General features: G+C 50.5%; 1 protein-coding gene across 1 annotated transcript; it reads left to right on the forward strand.

Annotated features, from left to right (window-relative positions):
* Positions 1-9833: 9833 nt before the first annotated feature.
* On the forward strand, positions 9834-15485 carry CALHM3 (calcium homeostasis modulator 3; the record flags this gene model as incomplete). Its single annotated transcript, XM_079900561.1, is given in 4 exon segments — positions 9834-10120; positions 11947-12104; positions 12107-12324; positions 14970-15485. Coding segments are annotated over 4 exon segments (1179 nt in total).
* Positions 15486-19902: the final 4417 nt, after the last annotated feature.

The raw sequence follows: 19902 nt of genomic DNA on the forward strand, positions 1-19902 counted from the left end.
TTACAAAACGAAACATTCTCTTACCATATGATGCACCAGTTGCACTCCTTGGTACTTACCCAAAGGAGCTGAAAACTTATGTCCACACAAAAACCTGCACGTGGATGTTTATAGCCACTTTACTCATAATTGCCAAAAGGTGGAGGCAGCCAAGATGTCCTTCTGTAGGTGAATAGATAAATAAACTGTGGTACATCCAGACAGTAGAATATTATTCAGCGCTAAAAAGAAATGAGCTATCAAGCCATGAAAAGACATAGAGGAACTTTAAATGCACGCTACTAAGTGGAATAAGTCAATCTGAAAAGACTACATACTGTATGAAAAGCATAACTATGGCAGGAAAAAGATCAGTGGTTGCCAAGGGTTGGGGGAGGGAAGGATGAATGGGTGGAACACAAAGGATTCTTAGGGCTCTGAAAATACTCTGTGTGACGCCATAATGTGGGTACATGACATTATACGTTTGTCTAAACCCATGGAATGGACATCACCAAGAATGAACCTTCCTGAAAACTCTGGACTCTGGGGTATAATGACGTGTCAATGTAGGTTCATCAGTTGTAACAAATGTACCACTCTGGTGGAGGATGTTGATAATGGGGGGGGACTACACATGTGTTGGGGCAGAGGGTATATGGGAAATCTCTGTACCTTCCATTCAATTTTGCTGTGAATCTAAAACTGCTCTAAAAAATAAAATCCATTTTTTAAAACTGGATCATCTTGCCCCCCTCCTGTAGTGCACACACACTGTAGACGGATGAGTCTCAAACTCAGCATGCATCAGAATCATCTACAGGGGGAGGGACAGGGGAAGAACGTCTAATAAAATGCAGATTCAAGGGCCTTGCCCCAATCTCATGCAGGTCATTAACTGATCACACTTTGGGAAACTGTGAACATGGACATGTGTTCTAGGTGAGAGGATAATGTTTAAAGAATGCCTGCAGGCTTTCCTGGGGAAAGTTGGGGCCAGACCAGCGCAGGTTGCCACCCAGGCAGGGCTAGTCACGTTAGAAGGTAGGGCAGGAGGTGGCTGTACAGCGAGGGGTAACACCTGCTCCCTCCTCTGCTCCACAGACAGACTTGCCTCCTGGGAGGCAGCCCCTAGGTCCAAGACTAATTGTAAGATCTTCACAGACCCCCAAACTCTTATCTTTGGTGCCTAACTGTATAAGGTCAAACATAGTAAAATATACTACACCCCACGTTAAACATAATTTTCCTGTCTTAAACATTTTGAAAGGATTTTTGTAAATTTGGCTTTTGAAATCACTGGACTAAAAGGAACTCACTGAATTTACAATTGGTTTTATTTCTAAACAATCTTGCATGTGTTGGAGTTCTTGCCAAGTGAGAAAAACCTACGATTGTCTTCAAATATAATGAAATATTTATGAGTACTCGTTTAACAGTTAATGAAGTTGCCACAACATTGTTTTATAGACATTTAAGTAAACATTTCTTAATTTTGATTTTGAAGTTTTCCTCTCATAATTTTGAGCCAGTAATATTTTTTTACAGTCTTAAGCAGATCCTTAGAAAGCACCTAGGCCTAAGTCCTGGGCCTGTAGTGCCTATGGATAAAATCCAGGCCTGAGACCAAGCATTCTTAAGATTGCATCTAAAAGGACAGATGGAGATTCCTGCAAGAAGCTGAAAGAAAAATGTGCAAAACCAGAAAGAGGGCCACATGTATCCCTGTCTGGAAAACTTGTTTAGTAATTTCAAACAGCATCCCTTGACCCATCTCAGGGCCACTGGCTTAGGTAATACTGACAGGTGATATTTATGGAGCACATAGACATACATACCAGGCCTTGGTCTAAGCAATTCATCTGTATTAATTCATTTAAGCCTGGTGATAACCCTATGAAGTAACTACTATTATTACTATTAGCAGCAGCAACAGCATCCCCATTTTACAAATGAAAATCCTGGGGCTTAGGAAAATTAAGATACTTGATTAGGAGCTGGTAAGTGAAGCACTGAGGTTCAACCCTAGGACGGTCTGAGTCCAAACCCCTGCGATGCTCTGCCTGCCCCAGGATGGGATTCCTTTAGGTGCCAGCCTGAGGAAGACACCTGTTGCAGGGGAGGTGTCCTCCCTGAGTTCCTGAGCCAGCCTCCTCCCACCGTAGAGACCCTGAAGACTCCCAGGGGCTTTGGCTCAGCTGTCTGGAAGTTAGCCGGGAAGCACAGAGCCACTAATGAACACGAAATAGATTTAAAAATAACAAAACTGGACTCAAAGAAAAATGCTCAAAGTGAATGTAATACCCCAGCATCCTCTTTCTCTCATAGATGTTTTAAATGACCTTTACTTGGCAGGAAGGCTTTTCTAAGAACGTTACAAAGATCAGAGAATCATAAAAGAAAAGTATGATATATAGGACCACATAAAAATTTAAAACTCCTTCATGGTAAAAGTTGAAAGACACATAGGAGCCAGGAGGCACATCTCCAGTAAGTCAGCAGCCTTCAGTCAGTTCAAATGCCCTTCATCCCTAGACCCAGAATAGGCAACAGACGTTTCCCCACTACTGCTGCCAGGGTAGCCTCCCACTTCTATCTTCCTTTCCCAAGAGACGCCCCAGAGGCGCTCGCTTGTTCCGACCTTCACCCTTAGCCCAAAGGCGCTTCAGGGGGACCTCTTTCCAGTGAGAGCAGCCTGTGGAAAGTTTTCTCTCAGCCAGGTGAGCGGGCGTGTGCGTCCCACTGTCTCTTCCCTCCTGTCCCTCTCGAGTTCTCTCTCTAGCCACCACTAGGTGGCGCTAGACCTCCATTAGACTCCCCTTTGTCTCCGGCAAACTTTGGTGGGGGGGCGGGTCCTCGAGTCAATCAAAACACCTTTAAAATGTTTACAGGTTGCTCTTTTCCTGTTTCAAAACGGGAAGAGAATTTGGGGGGGGCAAATATATCTTTATAGCTTCCATTAACCACTTCATTATAAAGAAAATATGTCAATGAAGAATTAGCCCTACTCTGTAGCCACCCAGATGCTACCCTCTGGGCATGTTTGCTTCACTGAAGTCACTTTCTCATCTTTCATCCTGAGACTGGATCTCCAGCAGAAGAGTCCTCCCCATCACAGACACTCTCTCCCAGGACGGAGAGAAACTCCCCAAACTTCAGGCAAGTGGAGGTCCTCTCCAGAGTGCCCCAGCTCACACTGCGATGCCCCACTGCCTGCGTCTGGTACCTGAGGTAGGTACCTGTGCGTGCCCAGCACCAGCACAGCACCTAGCTGTGGGCTCTGCAGATGCCCAGTGAACAGCTGTTGTCATGTGGCCAGAGCTTGAGGGTGGGCAGCCAATGCACCCAATCACCCTCAGAACTGGGACTTGCCACTCCTGGCCCAGGGCTCTCCCAAACACGTCTCAGAAGTCTCATGAGCTTGTGGGCACAGGCAACAGGGAAAAGGGGGGTGCCCAGGGTTACTCTGACTTTCGTATTTATGGAGTAAGAGTAGAATTCAGAAACTCCAGCTGGATGGGTGTCCCCTCCCCCAAGAGCACCTCACCTGTTTTTGCCCCCAAGTCTCTGCATTTGGCCCGACATCCATGTCTGATGCCACTGCTGGCAGGACCTCCACACCAGAAAACCCGCCCCCCTCACAGGGTCTGGAAACCACTTCGTTTCACTTTGGTCAGAAAATCCATTTTTATAGATTGTTAGGGTTGTTTAAAAGAAGAAGGTGAAAATATTATAAAACCCGGCTTATCTGTTTCTTCTTCTGAGAAGAGGAGTTAGAAATGTATGGTGAACCAATGCAACTGTTCCATATTCTGTAACCTGTAGGGTGAGAACCCAAAATTAAAGTGTAGAAGCATGTTAACGTTTGAACTTGGTTATTTTATTTTGTGTGAGTCATACATTTCAATCCTATTTTTTTTAATGTTTATCTATTTACATATTGAAACATATTTTAAAATCCATAAATCTCCTGCCCAGAATACTTCTGTTGATCTTTTAAAAATAAAGTTCGTATGTACATTGTTTGAAAAGTCAAACAGCACAGAAAGGTATAAACTGGAAAGAAAATAAAGGTCTCCCCTGTTCTACCACCCAATAGTATTAACTGTCTACATTTTTTATATATCTTTCCAGCAAAAAGTGTATGCACAATACCAAAAGTTTTACATATTTATATCATTTTTACTCAGAAGGGATTATGCTATGCACAGTGTACTAAACTACATTTAAAAAAAAAAAAAAACTTAGAATCTATCAGAGTTCTTTCCATACGAACACACATAGGTTTGCTTCATTCTTTTAATGCCTGCATAGATCCCACTTTATGGCCGTGCCATAATTTATTTAAACAAATTATTAAACGTCGCCTATTGATGAAATTTGGGTTGTTTCCAGTTTTATTCCTATTAAAACAAATCTATCATGAACATCCTTGCTTGTTTATCTTGGCTATTTCTGCAAATCTATCCATAGGGCAAATACAGAGCTATGTAATTGTTAGGTGAAAGGGCACGTATATTTAAATTTTTGCTTTAAATATATTGCCAAATTGTTCTAGGAAAATTCGTACCAATTTATACTCCAACCATCAGTGTATGAAAGTGACTATTTCCCTAAGCCCTCATCAACATTGGGTAATATCTATCTTTTAGTTTCTAAAAACTTAGTTTAAAAAGGCACCTGCTTGTTCAGATTCATATTTAATTAAGAATGAGGGCTACAGTCTTCACAGGATTTGGGGCCACGGGTCCTTCCCTTTCTGTGAATAGCCTGTTCACATCCTTTGCCCATTTTTTCATAGGATTGATCATCTTTTTTTTATCGATTTGTATGATTCCTCTGCAAATTAAGGAAATAGGGCTTTGTGTGGCTTGTGTGTGGAAAATGCCTTGTTTCAGTTTTTTGTTATTTTCACTTTGCTGATTGGCATTTTGCCCACAGAAGTTATGAGGCCCACTTCATCCATCTTCTTCTTCACAGCTACTGAATTCTGTGCTCTGATCACAAAGGCCTTCCCTTGCCTCTGATTGTGAAGAAATTCACCTACATTTTCCCGAATGATTAGCCAGTTGTTCTGATGCCATGTGTCCGAGTCCCCCCTTTATTTTCATTCTCCTTTCAGTCCCTCAGAGGCCATGTGGCTCTACACAGTCGCCAGAGTGGAGCCCACAGAAGCGCCACGGTGCTTTCAGCCAGGCCTGCCAGAGCAGACCAGAAAGGCCTGTCCCCTGGACCCCACAGAGGCCTCTGTCATTGGGTAGAAGAGAGGCTGGTCTGTCAGGGACAGAGAGGGCCCCACAGCTCTGAGATGCGAGGCAACAATAGCCTCCCAGTCCTGAGAGAGAAGTGGGACACGCATCCAGTGTCTTCCTTCTGAAGAAACCCCAGGGGAGAGTGTATTCTCTATACAGAAAGAAGAAACACAGCCACGCCTGTATTTCTGAGGACACACACGCTACACACCACACACACACACTCACCACACACACATACTCACCGCACACATACACACACACACACATCGGACACACTGACTCCTCCAGTAGGGGGCACCCTGTCCTAAGGAGCCCTCTCCGTCACAGGAATTCCAAGAACAGTCAAGCCAGCATCTCTCAAATACCCAGATTCCTTTCGAAGGAAATAAAAATATGGAGGACCCCCAAGAATATATCTCCAAGACCCCAAGTTGAGAAAAAAAGAAACCAAAGACTTGCTGTATAAAGATCTTCCAATTGCAAGTTAACACGTGTTTAAACTGCTAAATAGATTTAAGTCAGCATTAAAATGAAAATCTGATTTTTAAAAATTTTCCCAGAATGAAAAGATCTGGAAGAACACAGCTGCAGAGCCCCGAGGTAGGGTAGGGAGTTGAGAAAATCTGATCTGAGGCATTATTCTGCAGCAGATCTACAAGTTAATATTCTTTCCACACACATGAGTAACATAAACCTTTCTCCTATTTTTCTTCGATTTCTGCCTCTCCTTGTATATCAGGCCTGGCCTCTGGGCAACAAAAGACGATCTTCCTTCCTTTTGCCTTGTCCCTTAATCCCTGTGAGTTTTTCCAGTAAAAATACTTATGATTTTTACTGGGAAATTTAAAAAATCATTATTATAAAATAGGCAATTTAGAAAATACAGAATTTTTGTTTAATGTAAAGCCACCTGCTCACCCCGAGAGGTAATAGCCCTTTAAGTCGTGGTGGACTTCCTTCTTGCCTTTTTCTTTGCTTGAATGTTTTCCACTAAATACCCAGCAAGGACCAGTGCAGTCACACGACCCAGGCTGACCTGGCAGGGCCATCTCGCCTCCCAGAGGCTGGAGCTGTGAACAGGCTGGCCTGGGAGAGACCTTGTCCCAGTTTCCTGCAGTGTTCCCTCAGAAACACTGTCCATTCTCTTCCGGAAAAATCCCAAGTTAGAAGCAGCTGGGGGCCCTTTGGCCACCCTCCCCTCCCTGAGAGTAGAATGGGAGAGAGGGGTGCTCAGACCCTCCCAGCCCATTTCTCTCCCCTCCGTGCTCAGTGGGGGGCCCAGCGCTGGGGTTCAGGGTTGAGACGCAGGGTCTTGGGCGGGACAGCTCCATTTCCTGGCAGCAGCCCAGAGGGTGACTAGGGCTGGAAGGCACAGAGGAGGAGCACATCCTTCCTGGGCCTGTCCCCACCAGGCTGTGTGACCTCTCAGACAAACGGCCTGCCTCTCCAGGACCCGCGCCAGGGCTGTGCCGGTGCTGGTGGTTCTCTGCTAGCTAGGAGCCCAGGACAGGGAGCGGCTTGAAGGGCTTCTCCATTATGCCCTCGCCTCTCCTCCCCGCAGAGCCACACTCGCTGCCTCTGATGGCGCTCCCGCCCTTTCCCTCTCCCTCCCCACTTTCCCTCACACAGGTCATCCTGTTTCACAGGACCTGGACTAGCACATGGACTGGGTAAGATACAAATAAGATATAAGAGCCGGGTTTCCGTCTGTTGCTACCTCATCGGAAGTGGAGACTGCACAGATACTTAGGAAGTTTGCAGGACACATTGGGGATGGTCTGACTTAAATTACAGGCTAAATGATCTACACAAAATTCATTTGCAGGTCCCACGGGTCCCTCAAGCTGCTGGGCTGTCATCTCTCAGAGAAACGGAAACACAGTGAGCCCTGTGTCATGAAGGTTAAGAGAAGAGAGAGACTGGCCTCAGATGGGAGTCCCAGAGGCAGCCTGAGCTGCCTCTCCCCCAGCAACCCCAGGGCTCCTGGGCGAGCAGGGCACCCAGTGCTTTGCTCACAGCATCCCTGGCTGTCTCCCGAGGATTCCCAGGCAGGCCAGCCAGCACGTGCCCGTGTGGGCAGCAACAAGTCTGGAAGGACACACACTGATGCAGTGACACGGAGACTTGGGGGGTTGCAGTCAATATATACTTTTATATTAGATATTTTATCTAATATATTATATATATATTAATATAATATATATTATATATAATATATTTTATGTTAGATATTTCATCTAGTATATTATATTTTATATAATATACTTTTATTAGATATTTTTCAATGTTTCATAATGGTGTGTTTAATCAGAAAAAAAAAGATGCCGACATTTCCATTTTCTAAAAGTCGTTTGAGCATACGGGAAGAGGGGTGGTCAGTGTAGCTGCTGCAGTCCAGGCGGGCTCTGTGGAGACCGGAGGGCATTGCTGGGCCTCTGAGCCAGAAAGAATTCAGAAGGATGCTTACCTCACATGCTCCAGAGGGCTGGGGGTGGGGAGTGGCACTCATGACTGTGAGGACCTGGGGTCTGAGGAATTGCTGATGGCATCCCTGGGAGTCCCACATGCCCACTGGCCCTGGCTGGATGGAGCAGGGCAGGGGCCAGTAGGGTCAAGGCCATCCAGTCCCTGAGGTTTTCCTTTGTTCAAGGGTAGCGCTGGGCTAGGAGTGAGGGAGCCAGAGGGATGGAGATTGAGGAGGAACCTGAGCCTCACCCACCCGCAGCCCAGGCTCCAGGCCAAGCCCACGGATCTGTGACCCAGGAATGGAGCCTGGGCTCCTGTGGCTGCTTCCACGCCTCTCCCCAAGCCAGGCTGCTAGTGTCAGGACCGGGGGCCAGTAAGACAAGGGTGCTACAGGGCGGGCCGCAGGTGAGAGGAGGGAAAGATAGACAGGAAGAGGCCACAGCACAGAGAGAGGGACAGAGACAGAGGGACACACAGAAAGACTCAGAAACACACAATGAGGGACACAGGGGGTCACACACACAGAGAAAGGTAGAGTTAGAGATGGAAAGAGGGACAGGATAAGAGAGAGACAGAGATAAGAGCAGGACCTACATTCCATTCACCTCCTAGGAGCAGACAGGGAGGCAGGTACAGGTCAAGGAGTGGGCAGGGAGGACAGAGCTGGAGATGAAAAAAGGGGGTCTGAGTGTCAACGTCACAGGGAACAAACATCTGCCACCCTTGCTGGAGGCTGCAGGGACGGGCAGGTGTGGGTGCAGGTCCCGTCCTAGCTGAGAGATCCACCACCTGGGCGAGAGGAGCAGCAGGCTGGGGCGGCCTTTCCAAGGGCCAAGCGGGAGGAGAGGTTCCCACAGAGCTGAGGTCACCAGGGGCATCTCGGTGAAAGAGCTGCATCGGAGTTGCCTCTTGAAGAGCAGGTGGGAGGAAGAGGCACGGGTTCTCCAGCGGGGAGGATGCATCAGCAGAGGCATGGAGATGGGAGGACATGTCTGGGTATGGTTAGGAGGGCCTTGAACGCCAGGCTAAGGAAGCTGAGGGGGCCCTGGTCACACTTGAGCGCAAGAGTGATGTAGTGGGAGCTGCGCTTTAGGGAGACCTGGGCCAGTCGGTGGCCAGAGCTGAAGGGCAGTAGAATAAAGTGGAGGAAAGGGGTGCAGGCACCCAGTGAGCACCCCCTGTGCCCTCTCCCGACACCCCCTGTCTGACACTACATTCAAGCAACCCCAAACTGCCTACCCACACCTGGCTGCTTCTCACCTCCATGCCCTTGCCCAGACGGTACTCTCTGTCTGGAAGCCCTTCCGTTCCACGACCCTGGCAAACACTGAAATATGGTTTAAACTCTGCTCAAGAGACTTCTCTTCCAGAAAGGCTTCGGGCAGGGTAAGGTGCCCCTGGTGGTTCCTCCCAGCATGAAAGCCAACGTGAAATCTCCCTGGGCTCAGCTGAGTCAAGTCATGGGTTTTTTGTTTTTGGGGGTTTTATTTTGCGGTACGCGGGCCTCTCACTGTGTGGCCTCTCCCGTTGCGGAGCACAGGCTCCGGACACACAGGCTCAGTGGCCATGGCTCACGGGCCCACTTCCTGGACTGGGACACGAACCCGTGTCCCCTGCATTGGCAGGCAGACTCTCAAGCACTCAACCACTGCGCCACCAGGGAAGCCCCAAGTCATGTTTTTAACCAAGGCAAGAAAATGTAATTGGCTGCATCGGCGCCGTGGCCTTGCCACACCCGGGATTTGCCTGTCCCCCCGCGGGAAGCCCCAGCAGCTGTCAGGCATCAGTATCCCAAACCTGAAGAGGGGAGGGATGGAGGAACAGGGTGGGGACCATCTGCCTAGAGGTGCTTTGGGCTGGCTGGTCACAGAGCAGTGACTCATCCCCCCAGAGAGGAGGGGAGTAGCAGCGGGCGGCAGTCGGGCTGGCCAGGGGGCCTTGGTGGAGAGAGCCTGCTCTGCCCTACACTCCTTGGCTAGACCCCGCCTCCTCCTTGTCCCCTCAGGCCCTTGGAAGACAAGGAAGAACCTCCCGCAGCCCCGGGCTCGACCCCAGCGGGGCTGGCATTGACCAGGAGGGCAGCTGAAACCTCCCCGCCTGCCACCCGCAGCTGCCCTCTACCCAGGCCCGGCCATGGATAAATTCCGCGCGCTCCTCCAGCACTTCCAGTCCAGCTCCGAGTCGGTGATGGACGGCATCCGCCTGCTGCTGGCCGCGGTCACAGTCAAGCTGTGCTCCTCCTTTGACTTCAACTGCCCCTGCCTGGCGCGCTGCAATGCCCTCTATGGCCTGGGCCAGCTGCTCACGCCCCCAGCCGCCCTTTTCCTCTGCAGCCTCCTGGCCAACCGGCAGTCCGTGGTGATGGTGGAGGAGAGGCACCGGCCTGCGGGGCACCGAAGGAAGGACCCAGGCATCGGCAGGTGCGGTCCCTCGCCACCCAGGTCCCCGTGGGCATTGTCAGGGGCTCTCCCAGCCACACAGGCACCGCCAGCTGCCAAAATCCCAGTGACCCCTGTGGGTATTGTCAGAACTCCCCCACCCACCCCCATAGGCACCCTCATTTCCCCTAGGAAATGATACCAAGGCATCATCAGTTCACAGAGACCGATCTGCCAGTTTCCACTCTGGAAACAGATATTTCTGATCCTGTCATCTGTCACCTTTCCATGTCCAGTGCTGGAGACGCATGAATGATACAGGATTCCCAAGAATTATCCAGGTCACATCTATCATGCTGGCCATGGATTATAACTCCCCACATGCATGAAGGACCGTCCATGACGTGCATAGCCGTGTTGCCGTACGAGAGGCATCATTGACTTGAAGGCTGCATCCCCTCTCCTGCAAGCTCCCTGAGGGCAAGGACCTCACCTGCTGTATCACAGTGTCCTCAGAGCCTCGCACCTGGTCGGTGCCCTGATCAGCTGATTGAGTTCAGCGACTCATAATGCTCCCTGGCCCACAGGGAGCCAAGCTCTGTGCCCAGTCCTGTGTGTGCACCGCCTACGAATTCTCACCTCGGCCCTGGGTTGGCTCCTGTCTTGGACCCATTTTTAAGGATGGGGGACCTGAGGCACAGAGAGGGTGATTCACTAGGCTGAACTCCCACAGCGAAGAAGAGGCTCAGATTCAAACACAGCCCAAGCCAGATTCAAACACAGCCCAAGTGCTGCCCTGTTTTAGACAAAATAAGTGCTCTAGATCCATGGGCAGTGGCAGGAGGGGCTTGGTGGGTTTTAGCTCACTCACGATCTCCTCCTCTCCCCTATTCTTTGATGTGGACAACTGAGGTGTTCTCAAGGGTATGTAGTGTAACTTCATAACAAGTCCTGGGTTCCACCTTCTAACCACATTGCCCCCATAGAAAATGCTGGATCCACCCCTGCCTGCAACATATAATTCGTTGGCCATGCACACACACACCCAGCCAGCACACACCATCTTATGTTTTGTATACAACCCAAGTTAAAAACATCTGCGTTCTGTGCACAAGCAACCTCTGTTTCATGTTCCCCAGGGGTTCCATGCTCCCTGTGATTCAGCCACGCAGGGAGGGTCACATTCACTAAGTGTGCCCTTTACCTTTTCCTCTGGGGTCTAGTGGGTACAGCTCCACTGGGCTCCTGTCCTGTGACCAACACCAAATCCAGGCCACTAGACGGGCAGAGCGGGTCAAAAGCGGCACCTGGGGACAGTCAGAGGGCGGCTCCCGGACACTGCAGAGAGGTGTTTAAGGTGCTGTCTCTGGGAGGGTTATTCCACGGGACCCTCTTAGTTTAGGGTCCCCCCAAAAGCAGCCTCTGGGAAGAACGTGATAATATGTAGGCAACTCGGGCTCAGTCCTTCTGGGGACCCTCTAAGAAAGTGGGTAGAGCACACCTCAGAATCGTCCCACCGAGGGTCCTGGAAGCTGGGGTTCTTATCCACCAGGCCCTGCCCTCTTGGATTGAAGGTTGATTTGGGGACATGAACCCTCCAGCGCTTCCAGCCTGCACCTCTGGGAGCAGAAACTCCTCCAAAGTTCCAGGCAGAGCCATGCAGGTGGTTGAGGTCAGAAGCTCTCAGGCCCTCCATATGAATAGGAACTACCCACCAAAGCTCTAGATGCTTCTGCGGAACAGGGCACCAACAGAGTCAGCTACAAAGCTAGAGCAGGAAGAATACCAGCTCCCCCGTGTTCCAGTCCTGAGACTCCCGGGACCCTCAGCTCTGCTTCTTCCCTATCCTCTGCTGCTCGGACCTGTAGCCCTTCCTTTGGTGCAATCACACCTGGGATATCCCCCCTCCTGGGACGTCCGTCCTTGCATCTCCTCTGTAGCCTTCCTGCTGCAGCTGAATTCCGGCTGCCCTTTGTACCCCCTTCCTTCCTCTGCTCCCTGTTCTCTGTGCTGCAGAGAGCACTGGCCGCCCCCTTGTCTGGATCCTGCTGGCTCTCCTCGATGGGAAGTGCTTCGTGTGTGCCTTCAGCAGCTCCGTGGACCCCGACAAGTTTCTAGACTTTGCCAACATGACCCCCAGCCAGGTGCAGCTCTTTCTGGCCAAGGTGCCCTGCGAGGAAGATGAGCTGGTCAGGGACAGCCCCGCTCCGAAGGCCGTGTCTCGCTACCTGCGGTGCCTGTCACGGGTAATTCGGGCGGTCCTCTCCCAGCCCTGGGAAATGTCCTGCATTGGTTCCGAGGGGCCTGGAGGTACAAATGGTTTCCTGAGGCCCCTCCCAATGCTGCAGGCACAACCATGGAGCATGTGGTCCCTGGGGGGATGAGGAGTGTGACTCACACACAGGACAGTGTTGGGCCTTAGGAAGTGGGGACTCCGCCATCAATGCTGACTCACCCCAGGGTGGATGCCAGGTGCTCATACCCTCCGGGAGTCCACTAGGCTCATCCCCAAGTTGGATGGCAGGAAAACACTGGAGAGAGACTGCTCTACCCTGCCACCACCCCATACACACCTTCTGCTCACTCCTCAGAAATATACTAATTACCATTTATTAAGCACATATGTGTCAGGCACTGTGCTAAGCATTTCATATGCATTACTTCATTTAATTCTCAAAACAGTCCTATGAGGTGGATGTAGTCATGATCATCCCATTTTGCAGATGAGGAAACTGAGGCTCTGAGACTTTAGTTCACAAGGCCAAAGTCACAGTTTGTAAGAGGCCGGGCAGGGATCTGAAGTGCCATTCCTCCAAACCCTCTCATCCACCTACAATGCAGGCTCCCCAGATGTCCGGCTCCCCACAGGGCACAGAATCCATTATCCTGGGGACAAACCCCAGCCCAGGCTCCAGATTCCACCTCCACCACTCCGAGAGCCCAGCCTGGGCTGTGTCCCCCCAAAAAGTGTTTACATGAACCCACCCCATGCAGAACATCACTGGAGCTACAACCCAGCCCTTTGGGGTGCCAGGACAGGCTTGTGGCAGATGCAGGCCCGTGGAGTGGCAGAGAGAGGACCAGTGCTCAGGATACACTTGGTTCTGCTTCAGACTGTGACCTTGGCCATGTCCCTCCCCCTCTGGGCCTCAGTTTCTCCTGCAAAGTAAATGGAGGTCTGGTCTCCTCACCTTGATGTCTCCTACGGATGTAAACACTGTAGGCTCTCACTAGTTCCCTGGAAAGAGTGCAGAATCCTCAGTCAGACCAGGCTTAAGTCCTGACTCAGCTGTAAATGACCAGTCACACTAACTGCCCCCCAGGTAAAATACTCGCACAGGTATTTTAGATTTGGAGTGGGGGGAGGGAGGACCTTGTCAGAGGCCAAACGAGAGAGCTTTGGCAATCACATCTGCAAATGACAAGGATTCAAATATGTCTTTGTGGTTTAGAGGAGTGATATCTCTGCTCCAGGTGCACACGGTTGCTCGGGTCTTAAGCAATGTCTCAATACCTTTGGCTGGGCAGAGGGGAGGGCGAGGGGCTGGCCAGGTGGGGTCTCCAGCCTCAGAGAACTGCTTCCAGCTTCTCCTCACACCTGGCCTGGAACAGTATTCCCTGTTCACATCCTGTAAACTATTGCCATCCTTCAGGTCTCAGCCTCAACCGCACTGTCATCTGAGCCCTCAAGTTCAGGTTGGGTATCCCCCCTCTGATTTCCCACAACCCCCGATACATCCCTCAACATGGTGCTTAGCCATTCATCACCTATTTCATTGTATCTTCCACTAAAGTGTGAGCTCTGTGAGAGCAAAGACTGAGTCCTCCGTGTCTTCCCCAAAATATAGGATGGATGGATGCATAGATGGGATGGATACACATATATAAGCACGGATGAAGAACCAAATAAAAAGATGAAAGATGATGGGTGGATGGACGGATGAATGGATGGGAGTGCAAAGGAGGCAAAACTTGACCTCCACCCACCTTAGGTTTTCAGCTGAGACTAACAAAAAGACAGATTAACAGGAGGAAAACAGTTTATTATTGTGTGCAGTGATCATCATGCAGGAGAAACCTAAAACAAAGAATAACTCAAAAAAAAAGAAGAAGAAGAAAGAGTAACTCAAAGCGGTGGCTTAGAAGTGTGCTTATATAGCATCTTCAGCCATGAGCAATACCATTGTAGAGAAATGTCAGCACGAGGGAAAGCAGTTTTACGCTTCCAAGGGTGGTAACTGTGGGAAGGAAAATAAATACATGGGAGGAAACTAATGGAGTGAGGTTTGTTTGCGGATTCCTCTGCTGCTGTCTCTGGGCTGATGAGTCTGTCTCCAGCAAAAGGGGAATTTATATCCTGCCTTCAGGCAGAAGGGGAGGTTGCTCCTTCTTAATTGTCTTCAGCTCAAAATAATTTTTATGTCAAAGAGGCATAATTTGGGGTGACATATTCTTGTTCCCTTCAGGAGGAAAGTTGGAGGGATGAATGGCAGGTGGATGGATGGTTGGATAGATAAAAGGAAGGAAGGATGAGAGTATGGGAACATGAATGGATGGGAGGCTAGATGGCTGGATAGGAAGGAGGATGAAGGACGATGGAAGCATGGTTGAGAGGATGGCTGGATAGAAAGATGATAGATATACAGTCAGATAAGAGGATGGATGCCTAGATGGGTGGCGAGATCGTTGGATAGAAAATGGATGCAAGGATGAAAGAATGGGAGGAAGGACAGATGGAGGTGGTTGGTAGGATGGATGACTTAGTGGGAAGATGGATAGATTTGAAAAAGGATGCAAGGGATAAACAAAGGGAGAGACTTTGGAACATCCTTGCCACGTTGTACAATATCTGTGTCCCGCCACACTCAACCTCGAGCTCCCCACCCTCCAGGCCATCAGCTGGGGTATCACCCTGCTGCTGATCGTCGTGGCCTTCCTGGCCTGCTGTTTGAGGCCCTGCTTCGACCAGACAGTCCTCATGCAGCGCAGATACTGGAGCAACTACGTGGACCTGGAGCAGAAGCTCTTCGACGAGACATGCTGTGAGCACGCGCGGGACTTCGCACACCACTGCGTGCTGCACTTCCTCGCCAGCATGCAGAGCGAGACGCGGGCGCGGGGGCTGCGCCGGACCTCCGCGGGCAGGGGTCCGGAGACCCCTGAGGTGCCCGAGCCCTGCGAGGGCCTGGACGGTGGAAGCAGGAAAGCCCAGCTGTGCGCAATCTTCAGTCAGGAGAAGGTGGACCACCTCCTGAGCACCTGGTACTCCAGCAAACCACCACTTGACCTCACGGCATCTCCTGGACGCTGGTGGGGTGGCCCCAGGCACCAGGCCGCCCCAGCACACCGACGTGTAAGGACCCTGGCCGTGTCCCCACGTAAAATGCCCGCTCTGACAAGGGTCTGAGGGCTTTCCAGGCTATGGGGAGCCCAAGGCAGGGCAACCTAAACCCTCTTGGCCTCCTTCCCCAAAATAGCCCAATCTCTGGCCGAGTTTCTGGGTGTGGCCCCCTGTGTGCTCTAAAGCTCTGCTGCACGAACTTCAGTGAGCTCACTGCTCACTGGGCTCTTGTTAAATGCAGATTCTGATTCAGTCCATCCAGGACTGGGGCTAAGCCTGCAGTTCTAACAAGCTCCCAGGTGATACTGATGCTTCTGGTCAGTGAACCAAATGTGGAGTAGCAAGAGTCTAAATAGATCTGCCATGGGTTCTGGGTCCTAGATGTCCAGATTCTACATTTAAAATAATAATCACGACAACAGCACATGCTTGTGTGGTGCTTAGTATGTGCCAGTCATTATTCTATTCCATATAGAATTCATTTAATCTTTATGATAATCTAATGAAGTAGGATGATTATTAGTCCCATTTTTTCGAGGAGAAAACTGAGGCATAAAATGCCTGAGGTAACCCATGTAAGAGCTGGAACTTTATCCCGGGACGTCGGCTCTAGAGTCTGCTCTGAGCTACCACGTTAGTCTCCCCTCTAGACTGCTGGTGTGTGTGTTTGTTTTCAGTGCTCTGGTTGGGTTTCCTGCAGCCTCCAGCAAGGTTCTCTGAGCGAGCTCAGCAAGCCGCACTTGCTGAGTTCCTCTTAAAAGTACTAATTAGTGCCTCTTGCTGACTACCGCCGATGAATAGTTTTATATATTCCTGGCAAGGGGATTTTTCTGTTTTTGAATGTCAAGGGGGCTGATCCTTCCAGCTCCCATCTTCCCAAGTCCCAGCAATTCTACTCCTAGCCCACTAAGGTTGAGCAGTCCTTTAAGATGCAGTTGCATTGTCAGCCCAGCCTTCTGCTCACCGCCAGCTAGCAGATGCTTCCTCCCTCACCCTTCTACTCACCACCCTCCCCACCACCTGCAGCCTGACCCCTGAGCTTAGCCTCTCTTTCTAAGGCTGCCTCGTTCACCAGGCATTCCAGGGGTATCTACCCACTGCCCTCAGCAAGAAGCTGGCATCCTGGTAAGGATTTCCCCAGGGATACAGTGTATGGACCAGATCTGCAAATCAGGGTGCAAATTAGGTATCTAGGCAGCCCTAGACATCTCCACACTGAACAGGAACCCCAGGTGGCTCTGCAGATTCCAGTGTTTAAGAATCTCTGGGCCGGGCTTCCCTGGTGACGCAGTGGTTGAGAGTCCGCCTGCCGATGCAGGGGACACGGGTTCGTGCCCCGGTCCAGAAGGATCTCACATGCCGCGGAGAAGCTGGGCCCGTGGGCCATGGCCGCTGAGCCTGCGCGTCCGGAGCCTGTGCTCCACAACGGGAGAGGCCACAACAGTGAGAGACCCGCATACCGCAAAAAAAAAAAGAACCTCTGGGCCAAGTGTGAGTGTGGGGTCTGACTCAGGGATGAAGACCCTTGAAACACCAGGGTTAAATGTTGCTGGAAGAACTGCCACTCAAGCTCTAGCAGCCCAAACCAGAAGCGTTGGGGGAGATCTAGCCTGTGAGCTCCTCTGGGTCTCTGCCCCTCTCTGATGACTCACTCACCACACACACACACACACACGTTTCCTGTTATTGTGCTTGGTGGGCACAGACTTGGGTTCACCCCACGCTTTTCTGGTCCTCAGGGCATGGGGGCAGCACAGGGGCCCCTGGATGCCCTCCTGGAGCCCAGCCCCCTCCATATCGGGCAATCTCTGTTCTCCTGGGTGCTTGCCAAGGGACCTTGTAGGATGGACAGTCCCTGCAGCTCAGCATTTCCCCTCCCATCCTGCTGTGGTCAGGCCATGCAAATGTCTGAAATAGTACTGGGGTGGGGAAAGATTTAGGCAAAGTGTTAGCAGGGATTGGGGGAAGTGGAGGAAGGGAGGAGGGAGACCTTGGACATGGTCCAGTCAGCAGGGGTGAACTCCAGCCAGGGAAAGGAGGCTCAGGGCCCCTACCTTGGGCTGCAAGGAAGCAGCATCTGGACCAGTGAAAAGCCACTGACTGCAATCTATACTCTTGCCTTCTTATACTGAGCACTTATAGGTGCCTACTGCATAGAAAGCACTATGCCAGGGAGTAGGGAAGAGAGGATCCACAGATGATATGCCCCACCATCAAGGAGCCCACTGTCTACTAGAGAGACAGAGATGGGTATAGACATCATTAGAGGGACTTCCTTGGTGGCACTGTGGTCAAGAATCTGCCTGCCAATGCAGGGGACATGGGTTCGAGCCCTGGTCCAGGAAGATCCCACATGCCGCGGAACAACTAAGCCCGTGTGCCACTACTGAGCCTGTGCTCTAGAGCCCACGAGCCACAACTACTGAGCCCTCATGTCACAACTACTGAAGCCCAGGCGCCTAGAGCCCGTGCTCTGCAACAAGAGAAGCCACCTTAATGAGAGGCCTACGTACCACAACAAAGAGTAGCCCCCGCTCGCCGCAACTAAAAAGAAAGCCGGCACGCAGCAACAAAGACCCAATGCAGCCAAAAGGTAATTAATTAATTAATTAATTTAAAATAACTGTAATCAAAATTCTAGTGATAATGACAATGATGGGTTTAGAATCCAATCAAGCTGTTTTATTCCACGTATTTTGCAGAGAGTGTATATGTAGTTAGAGCAGACACCTGAAGCCAATTTGGGCACCACAAAAAGGGCACATGGGCTACAAACAGGGAGCCGTGTTCACTATAGAAGGAAGACAGAGATTCCAGACAGCCTTTTGGAGCCACACTCCTCCTGGACTCCTGGCCTCATTTGCTGGGTCTCTCTCATCCTGCTCTCCACCTGTGGCTGTGCCTCTTGGGAGTCCCCAACAGGGTCCTCCAGGGGCCACCAGCCTGGGTGCTCCAGTTACCCAAGGCCCAGGTTGAGGGCTAAGGGGAGCAATATACTTCCCCACCTGTACCCTGCTTGTGACACGCTAGCATTTCTACCCAGACTCGTAGAGCAGGAGAACCTCATTCAGCTGGAGAGGAAAGGCAAAAAACCAAAAACAAAACACACTTCCCTGCCTCCTCCTCCACCCATCCTCCTACCCCCCCACTCCCACCTGGTCTACGTTCAAATCCCACTCTTTCACCTACAAGTTGTGTAACTTTTAGCTGGTGCTGGGGAGGAAGAAAACTTTCCTCTACCCTACTAGGTTCTTCTGGCTTGTTTAAGAATTAAATTGAAACAAGGCAGATGAACAGGAGGAAATCTAATTTCGTACGTATGGGAGTCCCACATACATGAGAGTGTCAGAGACAGAAAGGTAAAATGAGGTACTTACGCCATCCTGAGCTAAGGAGTGGGATAGGGGCCTGGGGCTTCCAAGTGCAGGAGGCTCGTTCACGGGACGATAAGTGTTACCAAAGCAGGTCTGTTTACCCAACACACAGCAAACCAAACCCTGAGATGCCAAGATTTGCGGCAGAGGAAGAGTTTGTTCACAGGAAGGCAATTGAGGAGACGGGAAAACAAGCCTAGATCCGCCTCCCCCAAGGCGAGGGGGTTGGGATAGCTATGGAACAAGCAGGTGGGCTTGGCACGGGGAAAGGTGATTGGAGGCAGGAAAAACGTGAGGGAACTGGTGTTCTGCACAGGTGTATCTGGGTTACATGTTTCTGCATATTCAAATATACAGGCACTTAGCGTGATCTGAGGGTAAAGTTTTCCAGTCCTCTGACGTCAAAAGGCCATTCAACACACACCTCTGCAGGCCCAGTTTTAGGGTTGGTGGTCCCAACCAGCCTTAGCTGGCTTGCACTGGACAAGAACTTGCTCCAAGACAGTCGGGTTACGTGAAGCTGGGAAGGTATGCAATTAAAGAGGACAAAAGGGAAAGACAGAAAAAATAACTAAAGCAAGCTTAGTCAGTGAAGGCAGCTTACAAGCAGAGGGGTTTTTACAAGCTGTTCCCCTGTCTGTTGCTCTGAAAGACAAGCTCAAGAATTCCTCTTAGCTAGCCATCAGCTTTCATTAACTCTATGAGGTACGGTTTCACAAGAAGATGAGCAGATGTTTGGTAATTAGGTGTTTGTCCTGCCATATAGATGGTGCCACTTAGATAAAATTTACCTCTGGGAATAACTCTTTCTCTGGGAAAAATCCCCAATTTAAATTCCTGTAGTTAAGGGAGGAGCAGTAGTTTCTCTCGAGCCCACAGGCTCTCTACTGCCTTTAGCTCAAAATAACCCACATGCCAAAGTAGTACATCTTGCGGGGGGGTCTGTTCTGAGCTCTACACTTGTCACTTAACCTCCCTGAGCCTCAGTCTCAACCTCTGTGAAATGGGGACAATAAAACCTACCCCATGGCATTGTACAAGGATCCCATGAGGTGATGCATGTGGAGTGCCGGCATAGGGCCTGACCCACGGGAAGCCCTGGTCAGTGC

This window comes from Stenella coeruleoalba, assembly GCF_951394435.1.
Source record: "Stenella coeruleoalba genome assembly, chromosome: 16".
Lineage (NCBI taxonomy): Eukaryota > Metazoa > Chordata > Mammalia > Artiodactyla > Delphinidae > Stenella > Stenella coeruleoalba.